Consider the following 24191-nt stretch of genomic DNA (forward strand, 5'->3'; position numbering starts at 1 on the left):
ATTTTAATTGTTCTTCCAGCAGAAAATTGAATTTTATATCCAGGTATTTAAATATCCATGACCTAAAAAGGAAGGAAGCAGACTGTGTTATGCAATGCAAACTTACACACCATCTGGACCAGTGTCTGGATAGGGAGAAGAGCCCAAAACACTCCCAGCTTTTCCCTTTCCCTGCTGTAAATTCCCTTTCCTCCATGTACCCGAAACATTGCACAGATTACTTAATTTCACCTGCAAGGGAGGTGAGGGAGCAGCATCCCAGGGAAGCCAGGGGAAGAAGTGAGGGACGCTTTGTCCCAGGGTGCTCAGGCAGTGGTGCACGTGCAGTTGGTGCTGCATTGCCCCCATTCAAAACTGTGCGGCACAAAGCCAGGACCTGTGGCTGCGTAGGGTAATGCTCAGGACCACGATGCTGCTGTTCCTGGCTCCCCCACCACTGATGAGCAATGCCAGGCGATGGGTGCCTGCCTACGAGTGGTCCACCGAAACCGCTGGCTAATTCGGGAAACCTGCCTTGAAACAAGGGTAAGATAGGAAACCGAGTGATCTCCCAGCAGCTACAGTTGGCAAAGATCTCCCGTTCTGTGCAGCTGGACAACACAACCCGCAAACGCTGTGCAGTGGCATTTGTTCAGCCCTGACTCATAGACAGACGAATGCCACCGGATGAATCACCAGCAGTGCTTTCTGCAGCACCTAACGAGGTAGCTCATCCAAACGCTGATCAGGCCCAAGTCTCTCTAGTTTCGGAGATTCGACGAGGCACAGCCTAGGCTGCCGTTTCACCGGTGAAATTATGAGTTTTGGAAAAGGGGCCTTCAGTGAGCAACCAGGATTTTGCTCACAGCAGCAAACTTCAGTTGGCGCACCCTTGGGCTATCTTCTGTGTGCCGTTAAGCTGTAAAAGCCATTAAGCTATAAAATTTCAGCACTGATGAAATGCAAGAGAAATAACAACTTATTAACTTAATCACAGATAACTTTAAGGCAAATTAACAAAACCACTTTATAAAGCATCTCATTCTGTTCAGTCCACTGCTGCAGAAGGTCATTAAGCTCAACACTGTAGGAAAATCATTTTGATCCATAACGGTTGAAAGGACAAACTATAAGCAAAAGATAATCACGAATTAGCGTTCAGGACATCAGCTGAGCATTGCAGGTGTTGAGGGAGGTGGGTCTTTCCTGCAAAGTGAGTGGAAAAAAATGTGTGGTTACTCCTGGCAGAGGGGCTGGTGGATATGGGGTGTATTTGGGCAGAGATACCTGTCCTTTCCCCCTCTTGAGAAGGCTGAGACTGAACTTGAATAACTAGTAATAGGACTAGAGGGAATGGCCTCAAGTTGTGCCGGGGAGGTTCAGGTTGGAAATGAGGAGCCATTTCTTCTCAGAAAGAGCAGTCAGGCACTGGGACGGGTTGCCCAGGGAGGTGGTGGAGTCACCGTCCCTGGGGGTGTTCAAGGCAAGGCTGGACGTAGTGCTTAGGGACATGGTTTAGTGGGTGACACTGGTGGTAGGGGGATGGTTGGGCCAGATGACCTTGGAGGGCTTTCCCAACCCTTATTGTTGTGCGGACGCGGGCCCAGCTCAGGGCTGACCCCAGACCCCACACCTCCACCCAGCCTCAGGCCCCGCCCCCATCACACTTCTAACCCCGCCCCCACCATGGCCCCGCCCCCACCATGGCCCCGCCCCCTCCCCGTCCCCACCCTGGCGGTCCCGGGGCCCCCGCGCAGGCGCAATGCGCGCCGGAGCCAAGTGCCCCCTCGCGGCCCCTCCCCGCCCTCCACCAAGATGGCGGCCGCGCTCCGCCGGGCGAGGCGGCGGCGAGCGCTGAGCCCGCGGGGCGGCGGTGGCGGCGGCACCACCCCCGGCGGCGGCACCGGCGGCGGGAGGCGCTGACAGGTGCGGGGGACGGCGGGCAGGGCAGAGCGGCTCGGACGGAGCCGCAGGTACCCCGGAGTGGGCGGGCGAAGGGGTGGGGGAAGCCAACCGGCCGAGCGGCGCCGCCCCTGCCCGAGCTGCGCCATCGGGAGCTGCCCTCCGCCGGCGGCGGACAGCGAGCCGTTAGCCGGGGCAGCCGGCGGGGCCATGGCGGTGAGTGGCTTCAGCCCCTCGGGGGAGAAACTTTCCGTCCTTCTCTCCCCCTTCCCCCGGGGGGACCGGGGGCGGGCGGGGAGGGAGGCGGCGGTTCCTGGGAGCGCCGTGCCGGGGGTGCTTTTCTGCCCCAAAATGTGCGCGTCGCCCTCCCCGGGACGGCTCCCTGCACCCCCCGGCTCCCTCCCCGAGGTTGGTGCGAAGCCCCACGGAAACTTTGCGTCGCTTCCCGGCAGCTGGGGAGCGAAAGCAAAATCGAAACTTTGCGGCGGGCTCGGGCTGCGCGGAGCCGAGGGGAGAAATAGGGAAAAACAAGGCGGGCTGGGGGGGGGGGGGGGGGCTTAGAAATTTGCTTAACCTCGTCAAAAGGCGATTTATTAGTTGCCTGGAACAGCAGGTGTTACTCCAGGGCATCTCACGTCTCCGTGTACTTCCTGCAAAAGCGTCTTTGCTTTCACAGTTTAACTCTATTTAATCGACTACATACCTGGCTATACATCCCATAAATTGGCACGAAGACTCGTGAATTCCTTGCTGTTGAGCGTTTGGTGGCTTTGGTCATAGCAGCACCGGAACCTATAGCTTCTAAGCTTTCAGCGGGAAAGAAGCTGTTCTGTTGTTATGGCAATGGGCAACTTTGGCTTGGTGCAGCCTGGATATACAGAAACGTGTCTGTAGCCATGATGTGAATCCGCATGCATGGGTGCGCTTATATTCCGTGTCGTGAAATAGCGTCAATCACAGCCACTCGGCAGCCCTCAAAATTCACAAACTGTAACCAATTAAATCTGGTTTTCTACCTTTCTTTTTAAGGAAATAGTCTTAAATGATCGTGAAGCTGCACCACATGAGGAATGGAGAAGTAGTGAGCTTTCAGGTGGGGAAAAGGCTGGGCACACGTGAAAGCTGGAGGTAGCTGAGTATGTAGGGTACTCAAGGTTGCAAACTGGAGAGGGTTCTTAATAGCTCATGTTCCTACCGAGTGTTGGGGGAGTGGGAAGGGTACAAACCAAGTTTGGAAAGAATCAGTTACGTGAGGACCATCAGGCACTGATTTTGGCTGATGAAGCCTCAGTTGAGAAAGAGAGTTCTGTCCTCAAAAAGGCCAGCACTCAGCTCAGGTCACTTGGTCAGGATGAGAGCGTTCTGCTTCGAGTAGACTCCTGGACTGACTACTCTAGGTGATAATATTAACCAGAATCGGCTGACTGCCTCAGGTGTTTCAAAGCAGGTGGAGACCTGAGACTTTTTGCTGTATGACAGACTCTAGGTGTAAGAGCTGCTTGAGGCTCAGGTCATTACATACAGTGCTGAGATTACTGGATTCCAATCTTAGTGGCATTTCTACCATTTGCAGACTTGAAGTTTCCACTACTTTGTGGACTTAACTCAAAGGCTTTTTATTTTTGTAGGTAATAATGTAATGGAGCTGCAGAAACTTGAGTTATGATTCAGACTAATAACTCATTTGCTTTGGGCTGTGAGTTCTGTGGATCTTGATGCTTTTGTTTGTTATTCTTTGCCTTGTGGCCATTTAATTTAGCTTGAATTTGGACCTACATCAGCTAACTCAGTGTTATGATGATGATTGTTCTGGCTCAGGATACCTAATGGAGATCCTTCCTAATTGTTATTGCAACTTTAACTACTTCGCCGGATGTGCTTCTGCAGTGTTCTGTCATCCCACTTATTGGGAAGCAAAACCCTCCAGGCCTGACTTCAGGAGAGGTACAATTTTTCAGCTCGGTCGATACTTTTTCCTAAATGGTTATACCATCTAAATGCTCTTAGGCAGCTAGCTCATTTAAGTTGCTGGCAGGTCAGTTCTGAAATAGCGCGTGCTATTGTAAATGTGTTGGTCTTGAGAAATATTGAGTGCTTGGAGGTATGAGGTGCTGGTGTTCTGCTTGTCTATTGATACCTCTGTCAAAGTGGCAAATCCTGTAATCTAGCCCCATTCCCCCACCCCACTGTGGATGGGTGGAACTGGCAGAGATACAGCCTGCTCATTCCCCAGCAGACAGGTACTGGAGAGGACAGTTTCTGTGATGCTGCAGGCCTGCTTCCTAGGCAGCGTTGTTGTCTGCAGCCAGTGATGTTTGGTGGTGGTGCCTCGTGGAACCTGAGGAATTCTCATCTTTGCTCCAGCATCTCTGTACCTTTTTATTGACCTCCAGCCTCTAATTGTTATGAGATTTCCAGTTCAATCTCTGCTAAAATGTCTACAGGTAACTTGTCATGTTTCACTGGCGTATTTCCGTGATCTAAAATACAAATTGGATTTTCTCAGTTATATCTGCCAATAACACCTCTATATTTTATCATCCATTTCTTTAAGACTATTGACTTGGGGAAATTCCCAGGCAATTTGTAGCAAGATTCAACTCATGTGCAGTTTATGGTGCAGGAGCTGAAATGAGCCACTGCTTTTCCTGTAAGACCATATCTAGTAAAAATAGATTTGACTTGGACTGTCAACTCTTCAGCTTAACCAAGAGATAATGCTTGTATCTCAGGGAAGTGATAATAGTTTGGAATGCGTACACTGCTGCTTTTTCTGTCCAGTAAACACAAACAGTGTTTATTTTGCTTGTGGGGCCAGTGTTTCCTGAGCTACAGAGATGAGCATTTCAGCTTGTGTTTTGCCACTATACAGTAGACTTTGAGCTTCCTTAATGCCAGTGTTCACTGGCTGTCAGTACAGAAACACTGTAAACATTTTTCTGATCTATCCATAAAGTTTCATGGCTTTGTTTATGTTCGGTAGTATTTTGGATTGTCATCCTGGGGGGCTGTATTTTGTAGAGCTGACGGGGTAGAAGGATGCTTAGAATGTGCCTGTAACACCTAATAGCGCCACATGTTTCTGGCAGGTTGTCATCTTTAATTGTTCCAGTCAATCTACATTTAGTTTCAGGTTGGACAAATATTTTTGAAGTCTGACCCACGCCCCTGAGATCTGCTCCTGTTCCAGCTGTGCTTCCTTCACATACTCTTGAGCCTGTAACCAGTGAAAAGCTGAAGACTTTTTTGATAAGCTGTCATAGATGGCTTTAACAAAATGTAAATGGAAATAGAATTTGCGATGACATTTTGTCAATAATGAAATATTATTTGTAGCTAGTGTTTTCAACCTGGGTGACAGTGTAAAGGATTGTATTATTACTTTTCATGGGTGTAGTGGTATAGAATGTTTTTCTGTTTACTGTTACAGAACTTCAGGAATGGAATAGCCATGTGCTTTCCAAACCCTCTGCTAAAATTTTAATGGCACATTCCTTGGCAGAATCTTCACAGCGCCTCTCAAATGGAGTCGGATTGGACATATTTCACCCTCTTTATGTTTGTGGTCCCCAGGAAGCTTTGGCTTTTTTGGGATGCCTGGGCCCTATAATTGTACAGTTCCACAGTCAGAATATCACCAAAGTTAACACTGATACTCTGTCTTGCAGTTTGGTATTTTGTGTGCCAAACACAGTCCCAGCAGGAGCCCGGGCAGTAGTTAAACAGGAGTGCAGGGTATGTTGATATTTTTACCCTGCCCCAGCTCAGCTTTGCTTACAGAACTGTTTTGAAGCACTTAGGACAAAATTAAAGAGTTGCAAACTATCATTTATAGGTAATGGAAAAATATTCAACTTGATTACTTAATTACTTTGGGCGTAAAGAGCATCTTCAAGTTTTCAGTCCCAGTTTAACCAGTAAACATCATTCTTACAGGCCTTTAGTAAGAGAGAAGACAGGCACTTTCTAAGATGTGATAAATCTGTTCTGCTTTCCAGAAACACTAAAACAAGTCCTTCTACTTCCTGGCAGCATATGGGCTTCTATAATATAGTGTCAAAAAAACCCCAACTGTTTCACAGCTGTGAAAAATCACAAAACTGAACTGATACACTCCATGATTGCAAATAACTACGTATCAAAGTCTGGGAAATGCTGTCTGCAGGGCAAGTGGCGAGGTCTAGAAGGATTTATGCTGTGAAAGCTGTGGATGGTAACTTGATTCAGTAACTGGGTTGGGGAAAAGGAGTACATGGCACAAGAATACTAACTTTACCTTCTGCATGACAGTTCTTTTTGAATGCGCTTTGATTTTTATCCATTGGTTGCATTTAGAACTGTAAAGCTCAACTCTTAATGCCGTTTGATCCTGAATAACTCCAGATGAAAATGAACTTCACAGATCTAGAACTTTCTACATCTGCTGTAAAGTAAAACAAACAAAAATGTATAATGTATATAAATACTTCTGTGCAAATACTATCAAGTTTTCCCAAAGTGCAAATCCAGTGTCTGTGGTAATTAAAGCCCAAGCTGTACTTAGTATAAGATCCTACAAGCATGGGCTACTGCCAAGCTCCTGCTTTCCTCTAGTTGATGCAGTATATTCAATACCGTATCTTACTCCACTGATTACAAAATAAATCCCTCTTCTCCAACTTGCAGGCTGTAAGGTTTTGTTGTTCAGTGTTTGTTCTTTTAACTGGAGAAACTGCATCTGCTAGATGATCTGACTGAAGGAGACTGAGACATAAGCCACAAAAGTATCAGGGAGATGAGCCTTGTTTTGAAGCTGGCGGGCACCTTGTAGGTGGTGGCAGTGAATCAAGTTGTCATGCATGTGCAAAAAGTTTGCCTGTAGCTGAAAACTAATCTGTAAGCAAAAATTGAATGTCTGTACCAGCATAAGGCAACCCAAAGCAAAACCAGGTGACATGCAACGCCTTGGCGATGAGAGAGGGATGGGGTGGTAAAGATTCACTGATATTTTAGTACATCTGTTCATAGGCTGTTAGGGGACTTCCTGCACTAGGAGTGCAGGAAGCTACAAGAGTTACCCAATCCTATAGAATCTATTAAAAAGTAATCAGAGAAGACCATGCTTTCAGAACATTCTCTCTTCACCCACTTAGTCTAGCGTGAAGACATTGAAACAAAGCCCTGAGAAATGAGGACTCAAAGAAGCTGCAGAAGTGAGTAGTGACAGCTGACAATGTTTATTTCAGCCACATCTAGGACTAATGTCTAGTTTTGTGAGTTTATTTTTGTTAATGGATTGTCAGCCGTTCCATGTTGCAACTCCACATGTCCAGTAGGAAGCTGAGAACAGCTTTGTCCTCTGACTGGTTGGGTAATCAAACTGTTTGGTCCCATGGGGTTTTGGGGGGCTTGGGAGCAGGGAGTGCTGGCATCATCTGAGAAACAAGCACCAGTACATGGTGGTCTTCAGTTTTGCTGGTCTTCGTCTTCAGTAGTTGCAGAGACTCCTCCACTGGAGAACATTTCATGAATTGCATGTTTAATTGTCAAGAGTCGCATGCAGCTTGAGGTGTAGTTGGATCACCCCGCTTTTATTTTGTGGCGTACAAGTAGCTGTCTCAGCACTGTGGTGGCTGAGTTTAATACTGGGGAAGTGAAGCACCTGCCAGGGTGGCTGCCCAATGGACTTTCTCATATCATAGTAGCTTCACAAGTGCTATGCATTGATGCTGCAAGAAGCAGTTCCTCTTTGCCTGCTTATTCCTGTGCTTGGCATGTGTTTGCATGTATTTGTAGTGAAATGGATCAGGCAACTGATCTGCCTTAAAATGGAGCAACTTTCTGGAGTAACAACCTGGAGGACAGATATGGCTTCATTCACTGTGCTGCTGGCCAGATGCTTGTAGTGGTGCATGTGGGAGCTGCTAGTGTTATTGAGCAGAACGGACTTAGAGCAGTTTGTCCTCATAAAAGAACATCTTTCAGATGTGCTTGTTCAGGCTTAACACCTTTTTTTGGTATATTCTTACTCTTGAGCAGTTTCCACATGCCTGTCTTGGCTTGTCATGCTCTGTGTTATTATCCTGTTCCTTACAGAAGCAGAGACCTGCAGGTTTTCCAAAAAAAAATACAGCAGTGCACAGTTATTTTAAATTATTAGAATTCTGGCCTCTGATCCGATGTCATCTTGTGTTTGGATAGCATAGTTTTCATTTTTTCAGAACAAGCAGGAAAAAGCTGTTTCATAAGAGTTCTTTAAAAACTGCTGCTGCTTGTTCTTGAGTTGTGCCCTCGTTGTAGCTCCGAGACTGGCAGCTGTCTCTGCAATAAATTTGTCTCACTGACCAGTCACCTCACCTTAGTACAAGGAAATGCATGATTTTAGTTTGCCTTAAAGGAACTATATGAAAACTTACGTGGAAACTTGGCCTCGCTGCTCATAGCTAGAAGAAAAAGGGAGTCGATAACAAATGAGGAAGTAGCTTGGTTCTTGGCATTGAACGCGCTTGTTTTCTCAAAAAATAAGCATGTACTTAACCATTACTTTGGCCTTCATTTCTGTTTAACTGGGAAAGGCCAAGATGTTTTTGAACCCATCTGATCTTCAGAAAATAAACTGAAGGAAATCCAGTCCTGGCAGAATCTTAGGAGAACCTAATTTAGCTGGTTTAGAAGTAAAACTAGGGGAGTTCAAAGAAGTTTTTGAGAAGGGTAGAGTAAAACTAATAAAACAGCCACGTAGTGTAGACCAGCGTACCGTAAATAAAGTTGAACTGCATTCGATTTCTTTGAACTGTGTAGTATATTTTCTACACAACTTACAATCTCGTTTCTTTTTGAGAATCCTTCCCAAGAATATCTGAAAGGAAGCTGATCCTGCAAGACAGAGGAGGCCGTGCTCCAGCTCACAAGCGAGGTGCAACAGGGAATCTGGTAAAGACTAGGGACAAGTCAGCCCTCTGGTGCTGACGATTCACTTGTTGATTTAAAATGCATGCTATCAAATTAGCTCCGAGTATAAGAAACAGATTAATTCCCTGTTCTCTGATAAAGCTGTAGTTACCACTTCCCAGAAGTTACACAACCAGTTTCAGGTTCTTTTTCTTTCAAGAAAGGAGGGACAAATAGTTGGAAAGTACTGAATTCTCCTTCTGCAGTAACTTCGTGTCATATGTAGTTCATCCAGATATGGGCTGTTGGATGGTTTAATAAGAATCTAATAATTGTAACATTTAACCCCAGAATGTGGTGCTTTTGGGTAGTCTCCACTGCATTGCTCTTGACACATACGCTCAAGCATTTCATAATCTAAGTGCCAGACTAGGTGAGAGGTGGTAAGTGTCCATGAACATCTTGTCCCTTTCCAGGTGACTGATTTATCAGTGTCTAGTTCTTCCCTATGTAGTCCTCACCTTCAAAAGTTTAGTTTTCTACATTAGCTGCTAATAAGAGCTGAGCCTGTTTGGCTCAGGTTCAAAAACTGCTAGCTCATAAATAGAAATGCATTAAACTTGAACAGCTGGAGTGTTTCCAAGTATCTACCGTGCATTCTCATATAGATTATAGAACACATGACATGAATGCATGAACTGCACCTGAAGCTGCCCCTAAATCATTGCAGTTCACAACCTGGAGCATGAAGGTAACCTGAAGTAGGTGTTGATTTATTATAATACGTTTAACTCCTGCAGCACTGAGGTTTATACCTGGTTTGCGTGGCTTTGTCCTTCCTGCTTTGATGAGAACAGGCAGTTACTGTTGGGAGGGTGCTGGAGCCAGTGGCTCTTTTGGCTATTCAAGTACAACTGGCATTTGCTCACAGATCAGTATTTCCACCGTAATTGTATTGTGTTCATTGTACAACTTGGTGTTTGCCTTCCAGCAACAACAGTATGAACAAAGATGTGTCTTTGATTTCTGGGATTTCTTTGGGAATTGCCTTTAGTGAACGTATGTGACACCACTTGTGAGCTATGGGTGGAGTATTCCCATAGATTCTTTTTTCCTTTGGGGCATTCCATTGCTTATTAAAACACTTTGCAATGTATTTTCATTCTCAACTGTTCTGATTTGCAGTTTCCAGTGATTGTCAGTTTGATGTTGTTGAGTGACTTTACAAAACTACACCTTTTATAATTGTCATGTATCTGCCTGTTTGCAGCTGTGTTATTTTAAACACTGAAGGGAATAGCCATTTCAGTTTCACATCTCTTAGAAAGAGGTAGACATGTTTCACAAAATGCTTTTCTTCTGGCAATTTCACTTTAATTTGACCAAAAAAGCAACTCTCTCTGTTCTGTTACAAAATGTTTTATCAAGTTTTTCAGAATTTTTTTTTTCATAAAACAGGAAAAAAATGAAAAGCAAAGCACATATTTTTAAATAAATTGAGTATTAATTAAATTATCAATTCAAAACTGGGAAAAAAATAGGTATACCCTGGTATACCACAATTGCCATGTCTGGAGACACGCAACTAGAAAATATTGTAAATCTACCGGGCAGAAGAAATTAAAACAATTCTGCTAGCTTCTGTTTCTTAAAAACAAACTATTCAGTTTCTTTCATAACTTTAATAGCTCAGGTGCAACTTTATGGATCACTGGGTAATTTTATTCTAATATGTTTCTATACTAGCAACATCCCCATGTCTGAGCTTTTTCCAGCAGTGCATTAAGTGACATGACTAACATCTGTCACATACACTTTGTTCTTTCCTCTTCACCCCAGGGATGTATTGGTGTACGTTGTTTTCAGAATTTCCCCCATTTTAGCATGTTTGTACATCTTAGGCTCTTGTATTTGTTAACCCTATCTGATGACTTCTGCAGTGGTTGGCTGATTGGAAGGATTGGGAAGATAGCAATTCTTACAAGTTTCATAATTGGCAGGCAGGTGATATCTTCTAAGGACTGTAGGAAATGATAAAGAATGAACATATCTCCCAGTAGGCACTAAAGAATGGATGTGGTGAGTACTTATAAATGCATAAAGCACTGGAAGAGATTAAACAGTAGCTTGCATCTTGAAAAGAACAGTCACTTGGATGTGAGGCTCTAACCTAAATAACAGGGCTTTATTATTTCAGCTCTTTCCCAAGATATTTGAAGTGCCCTGCTGTCTTCATGGTGGACAAGGCAAGATCGCCGCGTTCCTTTCACTGGGGCTGAGGGGAGTTTTTACAGCCTTTATGGTTCTGGAATCTCAGTCCTTGGTCTCTGACAAAGCCTAGCAAGCGTTGTCTCCTGTGCAGAGCAGCTTTCCTCCTTACTGGAAGTTCTCCGTGCCTGTGGCTCCTGGGGGAGCGTAGCTGCAGAAGAACTCAGGTGAGGAAGGAATGCACACCTGCTCTGCCGAAGCCCACTAGGAAAACACACCTCATGGCAACCTCCAGTTGGCAGCTGTAACATGAAACAGGCTGAAGCATGTATGAAACTGTTCCGACAACAAAGTCTTGGAATGGCCCTGGTTTTGTCGCTTCTCATTTAAATCAGCATGTGATTTGGAAACATTTAGTATTGATTTCGTTGAGCCTGCTCCTTCTGCTGCACCTTTCTGTGTTAGGCACTTCAGTCTTTTCCCTGCTCACCTTCTGTCCTCATGCTCTATAGGATCATGGACTTGTGTGCAGTCCTCTGCCATAATAACTGTATCCAATGGTCACTAAATTTTATGGAATTAGGATGTCAAAGAGCATTAAGTTGCTGTGATTGTTGTGGTAGCAAGCAGGTCACTACAGAAGAAGCACTCTAATCACAAAAACTGCAGCAACGTGAATTTCCCCATCAGCAGGCACCAGAGAAACCACTGGAGGGTAGCTCTCTGGGTTCTGATCTACTGAAAACCACGTAACTTTAGCATTGCGTGCCATATTTTGATTGACTAATACTTTGGTATTTGTAGAAAAATAGGACTCTAGAAAGGGCCTTCAGAGATTGCGTACTTCAGCTCCTCATCGGGACCTTGTGTGGCCAGGTTTTGACTTGCTGCAGCAGTGGTCTCCAAGCTTCTTGATTGTGCACCCCTTGTCAAGTTTTTTTTGAACATGCACCCTGAATGCGAGTTATAGTTATTCATAAATTATATATGTGTACTGCTGTACTAATATGTACATTATAAAACAGCTGGAACAAGATAAAGATGAAAAAACACTATTTAAATATCTTTTTATTAATGGTACAAAACCTACTTTCTTTGTGTGCACCCCATTTCAGAAACCAGTGATTTACAAGATTACTATTTTGCTCCATCTCAGGGCAGCCTGTGCCAGCACTACACAGTCTCCCTGTGACTGTGCCTTTTTACCTTGCAGCCAGATACAATTTACAGTGCTGCAGTTCTCCATCAGTTCTTTAACTTCTGTCATGTACCTCCAGGAAGAGTTTGATTTGGTCTTTGAGTGACCACCCTTCAGGTAGTGGAATCCTGCAGGTAGGTGACCCATCATCTTCTCTAGTTCTCATAGCTTCTCCTGGTCTGTCATGTGCTTCTTCTACTGAGGAGGTAATTGGGAAAAGCACAACTGGACGTGGTATTCCAGATGCCACCTTGTAAGTGCTGAGTGGTTGGGAACCATCACCTACCTCGCTCAGCCCACCAGCCGTGCTTCTGCTATCACAGCCCAGTGTGCCGTGAGGATGCGTGCTGCTGACTCATGTTCTTTTACCTTGGTGATCCAGCTGATTGAATGCTGATGTGCTTTCAGAGGCTGTTGTTAAGATCAGCTGCTAGACTCGCAGATGGAAATGCTGATCTTTTTCAAGAGCAGAGGAAATGCGCTGCCTGGTGATCTCAAGCTTGCAATATTCCTTAATCCTTAATGAACGAGTGAGTAATAAGCGGACTTGTGTACATCTTCAGAACATAAAAGTAACAACATAGAAACATTAATGGACCAAATCTGAAGGTATTTAAGGACTGAGTTAAATTGTGATTATAGTTCAGGAAGGCGTTCTTTGCCTACTGAACTATTGAGTGGAACTGAAGTCTTTGAGCGTTAATGTTATTTTGGCTTGTTAGTGCAATCAGTTCCATAATGGTTCCTCAGGTATCACCCCAGAGTCTCTAAAAGATTCAGTATAGATGCCTTCCATTGTTTCAGCTCTGGTAGCCTTCAGAAAAATCTCCTTCACAGTCGTCAAATTTGTGAGATAGGGGGGGAAAAAAAAAAAAAAGCAGTTCAGTTTGGGTAGCAGGGAACAGTTTGCTGTTGAAGTCCTGTACAAAGCATTAACCTACCCAGCTTGGTTGAAAACTCAGACCTTGCATCTTCATTGAATCCTAGAACAGCCTCAGCATGGATTCTGCAAGAACAGTGTCAGCTGAATTAGCAATCCTGTGTTACCCTTTGAATGTCTACCACTAATTCAGTATATTCAGTACCAAGACAAAAAAAGGAGATAGTTATTCATGCAGCAGTTGTTGCCATGCATGAGTCAGTATAGATTTCTAAATAGCTGTGCCTTTAATTTACTACTGACAGAAAATTGCCTCTCAGCCGCTTCTGTGCGTAGCATCGGTATTACCTACCTATTCATCTAAGGTGTCACCTTCTTGGTCTGGCCCCTTTTTAATATTTCCTCAAGAATTGTGCTGTTAGTTGGCCTTAAGTCCTTAGACTTATCTCACTTCAATATTTTACCCTTTTCCTACTATCCGTTAGTGGTGCAGGAAACCTTGACAAGACCAGTGAACTGTTTGTAGTGGCTCTGCAGGCTGTAGGATGCAGCCTTACCTCGTCTGAATACAAGCTGCTTTTCTTGTGTCTTCTTCAAGACCTCATTGCTAAATGAGGTTAACCTGTTGATATAACTCATGTTAATAGCCTTTTGGGGAGCTTTTGTTTTTCTAGCTGCCTACTTTCAATTATCCTGTCCTTCTTAGAATCAACCCTTCACAGGGTTGAGTTAATTTTTTTTAGAAAGAATAGCTTTACTTTTATGTATTAAAACCATTTGTTGTGTCTAGCTTTTTCATGTATTCAGGCCATTTTAGTGTAGTAAAATGACTTAGTCTCTTATCACTGTTACAGTTTGTAATTTCCAGACTTCCTTCTGACTTTTTCTTCCTGAGAGCTGAGTTAAAGACACATTCTACAGTGACAAGCCAAGAACAAATACCTTCCCTTCCTATCTGAAACTCACCCGCTCTATAATTCTGTATTTACCAATAATATTTGAGGGCTGTCATTCCAGTTTTAATCCATGTAGTGATTTTGTTCAAGAAAAATGCATAAATGACAGAAAAGGTCTGATGGTTATAGCAGTGCTCTTATCAGTCCCTTTGTCAGCTGCACTTCACCAGAAGATTTTCATCAAGTTAATTGGATAAGAATTATTTCATCAATCATACTTGTCTTTTAATTCTTTACAAATAACGTAAAGTCTTGACTGTGAACTTGTTTGGTCTTGGATCACTATTGACTAATGTGAGTATGTTGTCCCATTTGCCCTCTTACAGTAGAGTATTTAATGTAAGGCTTCTGGTTTTCTTCCAGACCTCTGAGACTTTCCCAAGACTAGTTACCTGGAAGTCTGTTTCAAAGATCTAGTTAGATCTCGCTCTTCTCCCAGAAGCTGTGAATGCCAGCTAGCTGGTTCTGCTGATTTAAAAGCTCTGATCTGATAGCCTTACATCAAATGTGATATAATTGCTTTTGTATCTGAGATATGCTTGTTGAGCATTTCTGCTTATTTTGACACTAACCTTTTGTTTCTTTTATGACATCTCCTTCCTCTGCTACACAATACTTCTTTTTCAAATTCCTGTCTGTTCTTATTTGTCCTCATAGCGAAAGAAAAAACATCTGCAAGTGGTGGGCACACCACATCTAACTGACTGACAAGGTTGTGCACACTGACTTGTACAGATTGCTGCCTCTTGACCACTGATGGGGAGAACGTTTTTAATGGTATGTGTAGCATGGGCCCACGTTGGTGTTGGGTTTGTCTGTAGTCTTCAAGGCTAGTTCAGAGGCATTGCAGAGAAAACTAATATCGTATTGTCAAGAAAGCATTGATTTACTTCTCTTTCTAGATGGATTACACAGCCTGACAGGTACTACTTTTATTACTGTTGTAGAGGGTGTCAGGAATAACACTACCTGGTACCTCCTGTCAGGGCTTATCAGTGAGCAGCAGTGCTTCATCTCCAGAATAAATCAAGCACTTGGATCCAGACATGGAACTTATCCATGTCCCAGGTAAAGCACTGAAGGCTGTGTGGTACCATCCTAAGCGCCTGGTGCCTGTAGGAACTTGTTTTATATGAATCAAATTGTTGAGCACCCCTGAGGACTTCAATCAATGAATCTGAGACCAAATATTATCATATGTCCAGAAGTGGTCATTAGCTGTCATATCTGCGTTGGTCTGGGTTAATTCTCATTGATGTCCAATTTGATAGATATGTTTTGATTTTTGCTCAATAAATGGTATTAGCACTGAGTGTATCATAAGTTATGAAATCAGTCAAAAAATCATTGTGTGTGTGATGAAGGAGGTCAGTGCTCTCTTATCTAAGAGGCATTTGCAAGGTAGTTTGGGAAAAATGAACTTAATTCAATTTAGACCCGGGGAAATTCAAGCTTGGATAAGTCTAGAAGCGCGTTCTCTTTGTTTGGAGTATTTTAATTACTTTTGTCTGTGACGCTATGGATAGGTATTTCCATGTATTTTGCACTCATGTACGATTAAGAGACGGCACAAAAGCAAGCCTGTTTATAGCTATAATCATGGGAGAAGGGATGCCTTAATTCTAACCCTGCTTCCATGCTGAGTGTTCACTTTACATTAAATGGTCACTGGATAATATCCTGGGAAGCGTACCGTCAAACTTGCCAGCTTGAAAGATGATCCAAATAACTTTCATCAGCCTTCTGCCACCTGCAGAAGTGGTGGGGACTGACTGTAGCCTGGAGGATTTTTTTGATGAGTGGGAAAGCCTTTAAAGTAAGGTAGGAATATAAAACCGTCCTCATTGCTTGGGAGACTAATTAGTCTGGCTAAGCAGCTATAAATGACTTGACATAAATGGTGATGAATTCTTAAGTAAGCACAGTTTCAAAGTCTTTTAACCTATAGTTTTTTTTCTAACTTTAATCTTTGCAGAGTAGTCTTGGAAAGTAAATAAAATATTTTAAAAAAAATAACTTCAGAATGCTTTTTTTCCAAGTTTGCAACTTTATAGTAGGACAACTTTCAGCATAGGAACAGCTTATTCGCACTGTGTGTGCAGAGCTGTATGAGAATTTTATAGTGCTTAGTTAATGCATTTTCCAGAAAACACCAACTCTGATTTGCATCAGTATTCTTGTACTGACAGCACAGTATCACAGATTTCAGCCCATGGCAAGTGTATAACATCATCTGCCTTAGAGGAGCAAACATGTAAAAGCAGTAAAAGGCTGGGGTAGAGACAGTTTTAGCCTTCTGTGTAGTAAGCTGTAACAGCAGCTCCTCAATCAAATAACATCCCTAGAACTTAGTGCTGAAGTCATTATGCTGGTATTATCCCTCGAATTTTTCAGGTATTTCTTCATTTAAAGTCAGTCACATACTGTAACTAGCAAGCATCTGTGTTTATGAACAGATGGTATATTTGTGTTAGAAATTTAGAAGTGTTTGTTGAGAGTTTCATTAGCCAGATAATCTCAAGGCAGAACTCTGAAAGCCAGTAGCATGACTGACTGTCTAATTTTAAAATTGCATACCTACTTATTTTCACCAGAGAACTGTAGATACTGGCTAAGGGAGGCAGTTCTACTCTAGAAATAGTATAAGCTTTTTCTCAGCTTAATCATTATGTATATATTTGATGTTAAACACTGTTGTCAGATGCAAAATGTAACTAACATGGGAATTCTGAATGTCATTCACCTCTAGTGAATTCTTTCCATCTGTCTTCTTGAGAAATATCGGTTTCTTAATTCCTGTTGATCTAATACTTTTTTTTTCCCTTTCAATAGCTAGGTGTACTGCATCTGGCTGGGGTAGAGTTAAGACCAGTACGCTAAATCAGTGTAAATCTGATATTTTTTTTTTTCTTTTTTAACTTTAAGTAGAATTTCAGAAGCAGTTTATTAGTTTCATCATACATCCTGCATGAAAAAAAATTAACTTTTAGCTTTTCTGGTCTTAATTTTTCATACCACACCAGCACATAATATATGTCATGGCTGGTTAATGTCATGGATACTAACAGAAAGCAAAATTCATCTCAGTCTGTCTATGTTACTTGACACTCATCAGAGTTGAAGTGGATCACTGCTTTCATGGACCTCTTGTTTGTGTTTGTTTTTTCTTGCAAGTTTTAGCTACTGGTAAAGCTATTAAAGGGTTTCCCACTGTTTATCAAAACAACATTGCTTTAATTCCAGGGTTAATTTATTTATTTATTTATTTTAAGAACATGATGGTAAGATTGTGCAGAAAACTTTTTAATTCATTTTTCTCACTTGGACATATCACTTGTTCCTAAAACAAGTGTCTTGTTTGATGTAATACTAGAAAAAGTAGGTTGGTGATTTAAAAAATAGTAGTGCTGCTGTCCCTGTTCTTAGATCTGTTTATATCATTTGCACATAAACAAGAACACTATATTATCTAAGCTCTAAGGCAGCTATTTTGTTTTCATATCTTTCCGACAAGCATTTTGTAACCAGTGACGGTCAAACTTGGACAAAAATCTTCCTTTATAGTTTAAAAAAAAAGAAAGAAATGTTTCTTGACTCAAAAGGCTGTGATGGCTCTTCTGAGGTCTAGCCGCTAGAGGGGGTCTAAACCTACCCTCTGCAAGCACGGTTTATCCTAGTTGATGAAACATCTTCCAGTTTACATGCTTGCTGGAATATTGTGGAAACATATCTTTTTAAAGGTGTGTGTAACTTTAATTTTAAAAAAGACTATTTTTGAAGGGTAACTTTTCAGAAATATGTATATAGCGTAACCATTTGAATAACTTTTTATTTGCAGGTGATCTTGTGAATTTGTGTACCATCAATGATGGCAGAACACCCACCGTTACTGGATACCACTTCGATTATAAGTAGTGAAATCCCTCTTCTAACTTCCCCTATTGTTAGTGGGGATGGAGCACAACAGGTAAGAAAACTTCAGTATCTTTTTTCGTTCTTCCAACAGCGTTGTTGACATATTGACACTGTAAAAGATAGCCTCCTATTTTTGTGCAACTCTGGTGATACGTGTATTCTAGAGGTTGAAGTGAAGAAAGAGCTCATGCAGAGAAGAGATTTGTCAGGAGCATGAAGCAGAAAACCTGTCTTCTGAAAGAACATTTTCATAGAAAGGTGGAACTAGACAGCTGCCAAGCTGTCCAGCAATGCCTGAGCCTGAATTTAGAAGCTACCACGTGACCTTGTTGAGCTTAACAAGCTTCCCCTAGTGATAGAGCTTATTAGCTCAGACACATATGCTAACAACTTTGGCCTCTAGACTGGCTTTCTTCCTTAAAACTGAGTATTTTGAATGCTGGGACTTGCTTTTGTTTGTTAGTGTCTGCCTGGACACTTCTTATATTTTGATAGGCAGAAACAGTCAAGCTGATGGCTAAGAAAAAAAAATACAAATGTGCTTTTGGAACACTTGAGAAGTGTCAGCTCCAGCGGGAGATAAAATTAAAAAAAAAAGCATTGGCAAAAACATATATTTTTCTATATCTTTAACTTGATAATATTTTAGGCCCAAGAGAAGCATGATTCTGGAACAGTTTCCAAAGGGAGAAAAGGGGTAAAACAAAACCTAAGTGTCTTGGAGTATTTGAACAGATTGAAATGACTGCCTGTTATAGCAGGAGACTGGTTTGATGATATAGGGAAGGCCCTTAGTCTGCTGTTCCTGTGTTTGATCTTTATGCAGAAGAAGAAATTACAAGGGGAATTGTTTTGTAGGGTAAAAATACCAAAGAGATCTAAAATGAGACTGGAGCAGGGATTGCAGCAGTATCCAAAATTGTTTTTGGGCTGTGGTAAGATCTTTACATCGTAGAAGCTTAAATACAGAGAAAGCTAAGTCCCATTTAATAAATGCACAGACAGAAAACTCCAGAACAAAGGGAAGAGACAATGCTCAGTCTTGCTTTCTCTCCCAATTCTGCTTTCAAATACTGAATTTTAGAAGAAGCAATCTGTAACATGTAAGGAAAGAACTGTTATTATTTTCTTGCATGATCTGCCTTGAAAAGTTCAATTTTAAAGCCTTGCAAACAAGAGAATAAAGCATGCCTATGTAAAGTTAAGCATTCCACCACCATTTTTTTTTCTTTACCTATATGTAAATAGTCTTTATACTACTGTTTAAAACTTCTTACAGATGTATAGCAGATTCCTTGAGGCTGGAAGGAACCTCTGGAGATGATGTAGTCGAACCTTCCCTTACTCAAAGCAGGGTCAACTAGAACAGGTCATGCAGGACCATGCCCAGCTGGGTTTTATCCATCCATGTGGATAAGGGACTCCACAGCCTTTCTGGCAGTTTGTGAGGGAGGTTGAATACTGGGGAACAGTGACATAATTTCTTACATTTCGGTGGAAGTTCTTATTTTGGTATTCAGGTATTCATACACATCATAGAATGGCTCAGGTTGGAAGGAACCTTAAAGATCATCTAACTCCAACCCCCGTGCCATAGACAGGGATGCCACCCACTAGATCAGGTTGGCCAAAGCCCCATCCAGCCTGGCCTTAAGCACTTCCAGGGATGGGGCTTCCACAATCTGGCAACCTGTTCCGGTGCTTTGCTACCCTTATAGTGAAGAATTTCCTCCTAATGTCTAATCTAAATCTATCCTCTTAAACTAAAAGACATTGTCATAGACTTGACATGGATTTAGAAGTTAGATTTCACTGTTGAGAAGACTTTTATTACCCCTCTCAGGTATTCATACATACTAATAGCAAGATCCTCCACTGAGCCTCCTCTTCTCAAGGCTGAACAATCCTAGCGCTCGCAGCCTCTTCTCACATGTCAAATGCTCCAGTCCTTTCATCATCTTTGTAGCCCTTTGATGGACTCTCCAATGCCTCCATGTCTCTCTTGTACTGGGGAGCCAAGGACCAGGCTTAGCACTACAGATGTTTTACCATGTCTGACTGGGGAAGGATCACCTTCCTTGACCCGTTGGCAGTGTTCTACCTTGTGCAGCTCAGGAAGCTGTTGGCATAATTTGCCATGAGGGTGCAGTGCTGGCTCACATTCAACCTGTCCATTGAGAACCTCAACTCCATTTCTGCAAAGCTACTTTCCAGTCAGTGAGCTGATGGTGTGTACTGTTGCATGGGATTGTTCTCCAGGGACAGGACTTTGCATTTCCCACTGTTGAACTTCAGGATGCCTGCTGGTCCATTTCTTCTGCTTGTCAAGATTTCTCTGGATGTCAGTGCAGCCATCTGGTGCATCAGCCATTCCTCCTGACTTTGTACTACTTGCAAACTTGCTGATGGTGTACTCTGTCCCATCATCCAGGTCTTCATTGAAGATAGTAAGTGCTATCTGCCCTGGTACCAGCTGCTGAGGTAGACAACTAACAAAAGGCCCACTGCTGGACTTTGTGCTGCTGTACAACTCTTTGAGGCTGGCAGTGCAGCCAGTTCTTAGTCCAACTCACTGCCTGTTTGATCTGTAATTCATCAGCTTCTGTATGAGGAAGTTATGTGAGACAGTGTCAAAAACCATGCTGAAGTCATGATAAACAACATCTACTGCTCTTCCTTCATACACCAAGCTAGTAATTTCATTGTAGAAGAATATACAGATTTGTCAGGCTTGACTTCCCCTTTGTGAGTAAATGCTGGCTACCCCCAGTCACCCTTTTAAATCCATGATGTGTTTAGAAATGGCTTCTGGGAAGACCTGCTGCACCCTCATCTTTACAGGGATTAAAGTGATGTTGACCAGCCCCTGTAGCACCCTGGATCCTCCTCCTTGCCCCCCCCCCCCCCCCCCCGTTTTTTTTTTAAAGATTGCAGTGACATTTGTTTCTTCCAGTCCTTTGGAACCTCCCATAATTACTATGACCTTTCAAAGATAATAGTGACTGAGGTGCTTGTTCTTCTCCAGAAATAAGGCTAGCAAGCTGTGCTGTCAGACTTCCTCTGTAATGGGGTAGAATTTCAAGTCATATGTGCCTAAATGTTCTTTTGGGGATACATTTTCATTAAAATGCTGCTTCTTTTTCTCCTACTAAGATTAAAACTGGAAAACAAGCGAAGAATTTCTTCAAAGAATGAAGTTGTGGGGTTTCTGTTAATCTTACAGGAAAAACGTACATGCTGTCGGTGTTATTTAAAAAAAAAAAAGATGTTCATTAAGAATACTGTCTAAAGTGGAGCTGATAGTGCTAGTGTTTTGGGTTTTATTGGTTTTTAAAAGATTTTCAGAAAGTATTGGGCAATGATCAGTAAAGTCACTTTTTTTTCTTTTCTTAACCAACGGTTATACCACAGTGTTGCCTACTGTCTTTGTTCCACAATGACTAGTGAAAGTTATGACTCGTTTTCTGTCCTTCCTTTGCATCTGATACATGACTCATGAAGAATTTGCAGATGCATTTATTTAGTGGCAGGAAACTTTACTGGAAACCCTTTTTACATCTGGTGATGTAAAAGTCATCACTAAGTAGAAAATGGTTTCTGTATCTAAAATACAGGCAATCCAGAATTAAAGGTACTGCTTCCTCTGTCAAGGTTGCCCAATTACGACTTACTTCAGAGGAATGGCAGCCAGACCATTATTTAAATACAAGCATCTTATAATACATGCATAACAAATAACTTTATGATACTCTACTGAAAGCAGTATGTATACACTTTCATATGAAGTATGTATTAAAGTACAAAACACTATAATTCTGAGTTTTGAAAAATAGTTCAACCTGAATATTAGTTCCTTAGTTCCTACTTCCTTAGCTATAATACAAAAATTCTGTAGGGGCTACTTGCTTAAACTACAAAAAGTGCATCTCCAGTTTATTTTGTAATAACATCGTCATGTTGGATTTTGTAACCCACAACATGATTGCTCTGCTTGTGGAACTTAATTGTGCTCCCACAATTAAAATTCAGAGCTTTACCTTCTGTATATAAATGTATGTTTTTCTGTTTTCATGGGATGTAGGTTAGACTGCAGTTTTCCTAGTTAGTAGTAGTTACTCCTGGCTGAAAAAGTGCTGAGAGTCTACTAGAAAAATATTAAAATTAATATTTCTGTTTATACGTTGGTATTTCCGATGTTAAACATTGGCTGTATCTTAGAACTTGTAACTTCTTGTTCAGCTGTGAAAAGGTGAACCCCCACTGTCCTTGCATTATACATGAAGTTAAATCTTACAGTAGTTATTATGCAGTGCAGTATGTGCAACTTAAAACACAGTAGAATTGTTGAGGCTTGAGGTTTGAAAAGACCTTCAGGATCACCAAGTCCAACCGTCAACCTGATCTACTGAGTGCTGTCCTGAAACAGTGTCCCTTACTACCATGTCCACACATCTCCTAAACAACTCCTGGGATGGAGAGTCTACCACTTTGCAAGGCAGCCGCTTCCAATGCTTGACCTCTCCCTTCATAAAGAAATTCTTCCTAATATCCAATCTAAACCTCCCCTTGCACAAGCTGAGACCGATTCCTCGCATCCTATAATTTGTCACCTAAGAAAACAACCTTCGCTCGGGTAGTTGTAGGGAGCTATGGGTTCTCCCCTCAGCTTCCTCTACTCCAGACTAAACAGCCAAGCTTCCCTCAGCCACTTCTTGTAACTCTTGTTTTCTAGTCCCTTCATCTGCTCTGAACACATTCCAGAAACTCAATATTGTTCTTGTGAGGGGCTCAAAACTGAACAGAGTATTCAATGCGCTGTCCCACCAGTGCTCTGTACAAGGGGACAGTCACTTCCCTCGTCCTGCAGGCCACACTACTGATGCAGGCCAGGGCGCCATTGGCCCTCTTGGCCACCTCAGCACACTGCTGTCTCATGTTCAGCCAGCTGTCAACCAACACCCCGAGGTCCTTTTCTGCCAGGCAGCTTTCCAGCCACCCTTCCCCAGGCTTGTGCCACCGGGTGGGGTTGTTGTAACCCAAGTGCAGGACCAGGCACTGAATGGAGTTGAATGTCATGCGACTGGACACAGGAGTAACTATAACCAAGTTACCAAAAAGACACAGGCTGTTAGGTACTTTTCTAGAACAGTTCATATCTTCAAGATTTATTTCAAATACTTAAGTTTAAACTGCTAGCAGAACTTTGAAATAGCAGTACAAATATTTGAACATGTTAAGATGAAAGGTCATATGCTTCAAATAGTAGAAAGTGTTTGATCAGGTTGGAGCTGTAACTTTCCACCACGTTTTAAAACAAAACAATTCACAAGGTTGGATTAATGTGCACGTACAGGCAGAAAATGTGGGGAGTTTAATTTGGATATTACAGCTTCTGTGTTGGCATTCACATGCTGTGTTATGGCATGTGCTGTGCTGCTGTGGGAGACCACCTCTTTTTGTGTCCCACAGAAGTTGCTATTAGTTTCGTAGGACAAAACTGGGGAAAGGGAAGAGCGGAGACTGAGCCCATTAGCTCCTTCCTCTCTATTACACACTGTGTTTAACATGTAATGCACTCCTTAAATCTTGGTGATGAGTAAGGGTGGGGATGAAGCATGGGGAAGACGCATAAGGAGATGACAAAATCCAAGTAGCACTGAGAAAGCACAGTATGAGGACAGAAGTGCTTAGGGGTTTTTCATGTAAGGGTAACTACTGCAGTGAGGCTTTACTGCATATTGAGGTTGGACAGGAAAGAGTCAGGTAGTTACTTAAGTCCTGGTTCGGTGGGGGAGGTAAGTTAATGACAGAGGAGAACAGAGAGAAGAGAATTCAAACTTTCTTTAACAGCTGTTGTTTTCTAAATATTAGATTGAAGTTAAATTGTTCTGGAAAGTTTCTACTGCACCCAGTGCACTTCCAAGGCAAAGCAGTAAATTGCTGCCACAAGTTTGCAGCAACCCTGGAGTTCTGGGCCCTCTTTGCATCTTTCCACTAAAGCTAATAGTTTCAGTGAGACATTCCTATATAAACTTGATGTCCTTTATTACCAAAACCACAGATAGTTAACAGGTAATGGGCCACGCAGGGTGCTGTTCCCTTTTCTTTGGGGAATGGGACACGAAGTGCTTCACCTTCAGTCAGCTTTATTTCTCAGCAAGACATAGTCATAAAGTAGTACTTCCAGCCTGTGAAGCTGGTCACTTACCTTCCAAACTTTATTCAGGTGTTTAGATGCTTAGTGGGCTTTCAAAAAATCCCACTGTGTTTATGTGTGATATAT

At 42.4% G+C, this 24191-nt stretch overlaps 1 protein-coding gene across 3 annotated transcripts in view; it reads left to right on the forward strand.

Moving 5' to 3' along the window:
- Nucleotides 1-1772: 1772 nt before the first annotated feature.
- FNDC3A (fibronectin type III domain containing 3A) overlaps nt 1773-24191 on the forward strand; it is a 116634-nt gene continuing 94215 nt past the window's right edge. Inside the window, exons 1-2 of one of the 3 annotated variants that reach the window (XM_035323023.1) lie at nt 1773-1905; nt 17832-17960. In XM_035323023.1, the coding sequence (XP_035178914.1) occupies nt 17859-17960 (102 nt within the window). In that variant the 5' untranslated portion in view covers nt 1773-1905; nt 17832-17858. Of the gene's footprint in view, nt 1906-1941; nt 2098-17827; nt 17961-24191 lie in introns of those variants that run through there. The other 2 variants (XM_035323017.1, XM_035323038.1) reach the window with 2 other exon arrangements.

The sequence above is a fragment of the Oxyura jamaicensis genome, chromosome 1, assembly GCF_011077185.1.
Source record: "Oxyura jamaicensis isolate SHBP4307 breed ruddy duck chromosome 1, BPBGC_Ojam_1.0, whole genome shotgun sequence".
NCBI classification, from domain to species: Eukaryota; Metazoa; Chordata; class Aves; order Anseriformes; family Anatidae; genus Oxyura; species Oxyura jamaicensis.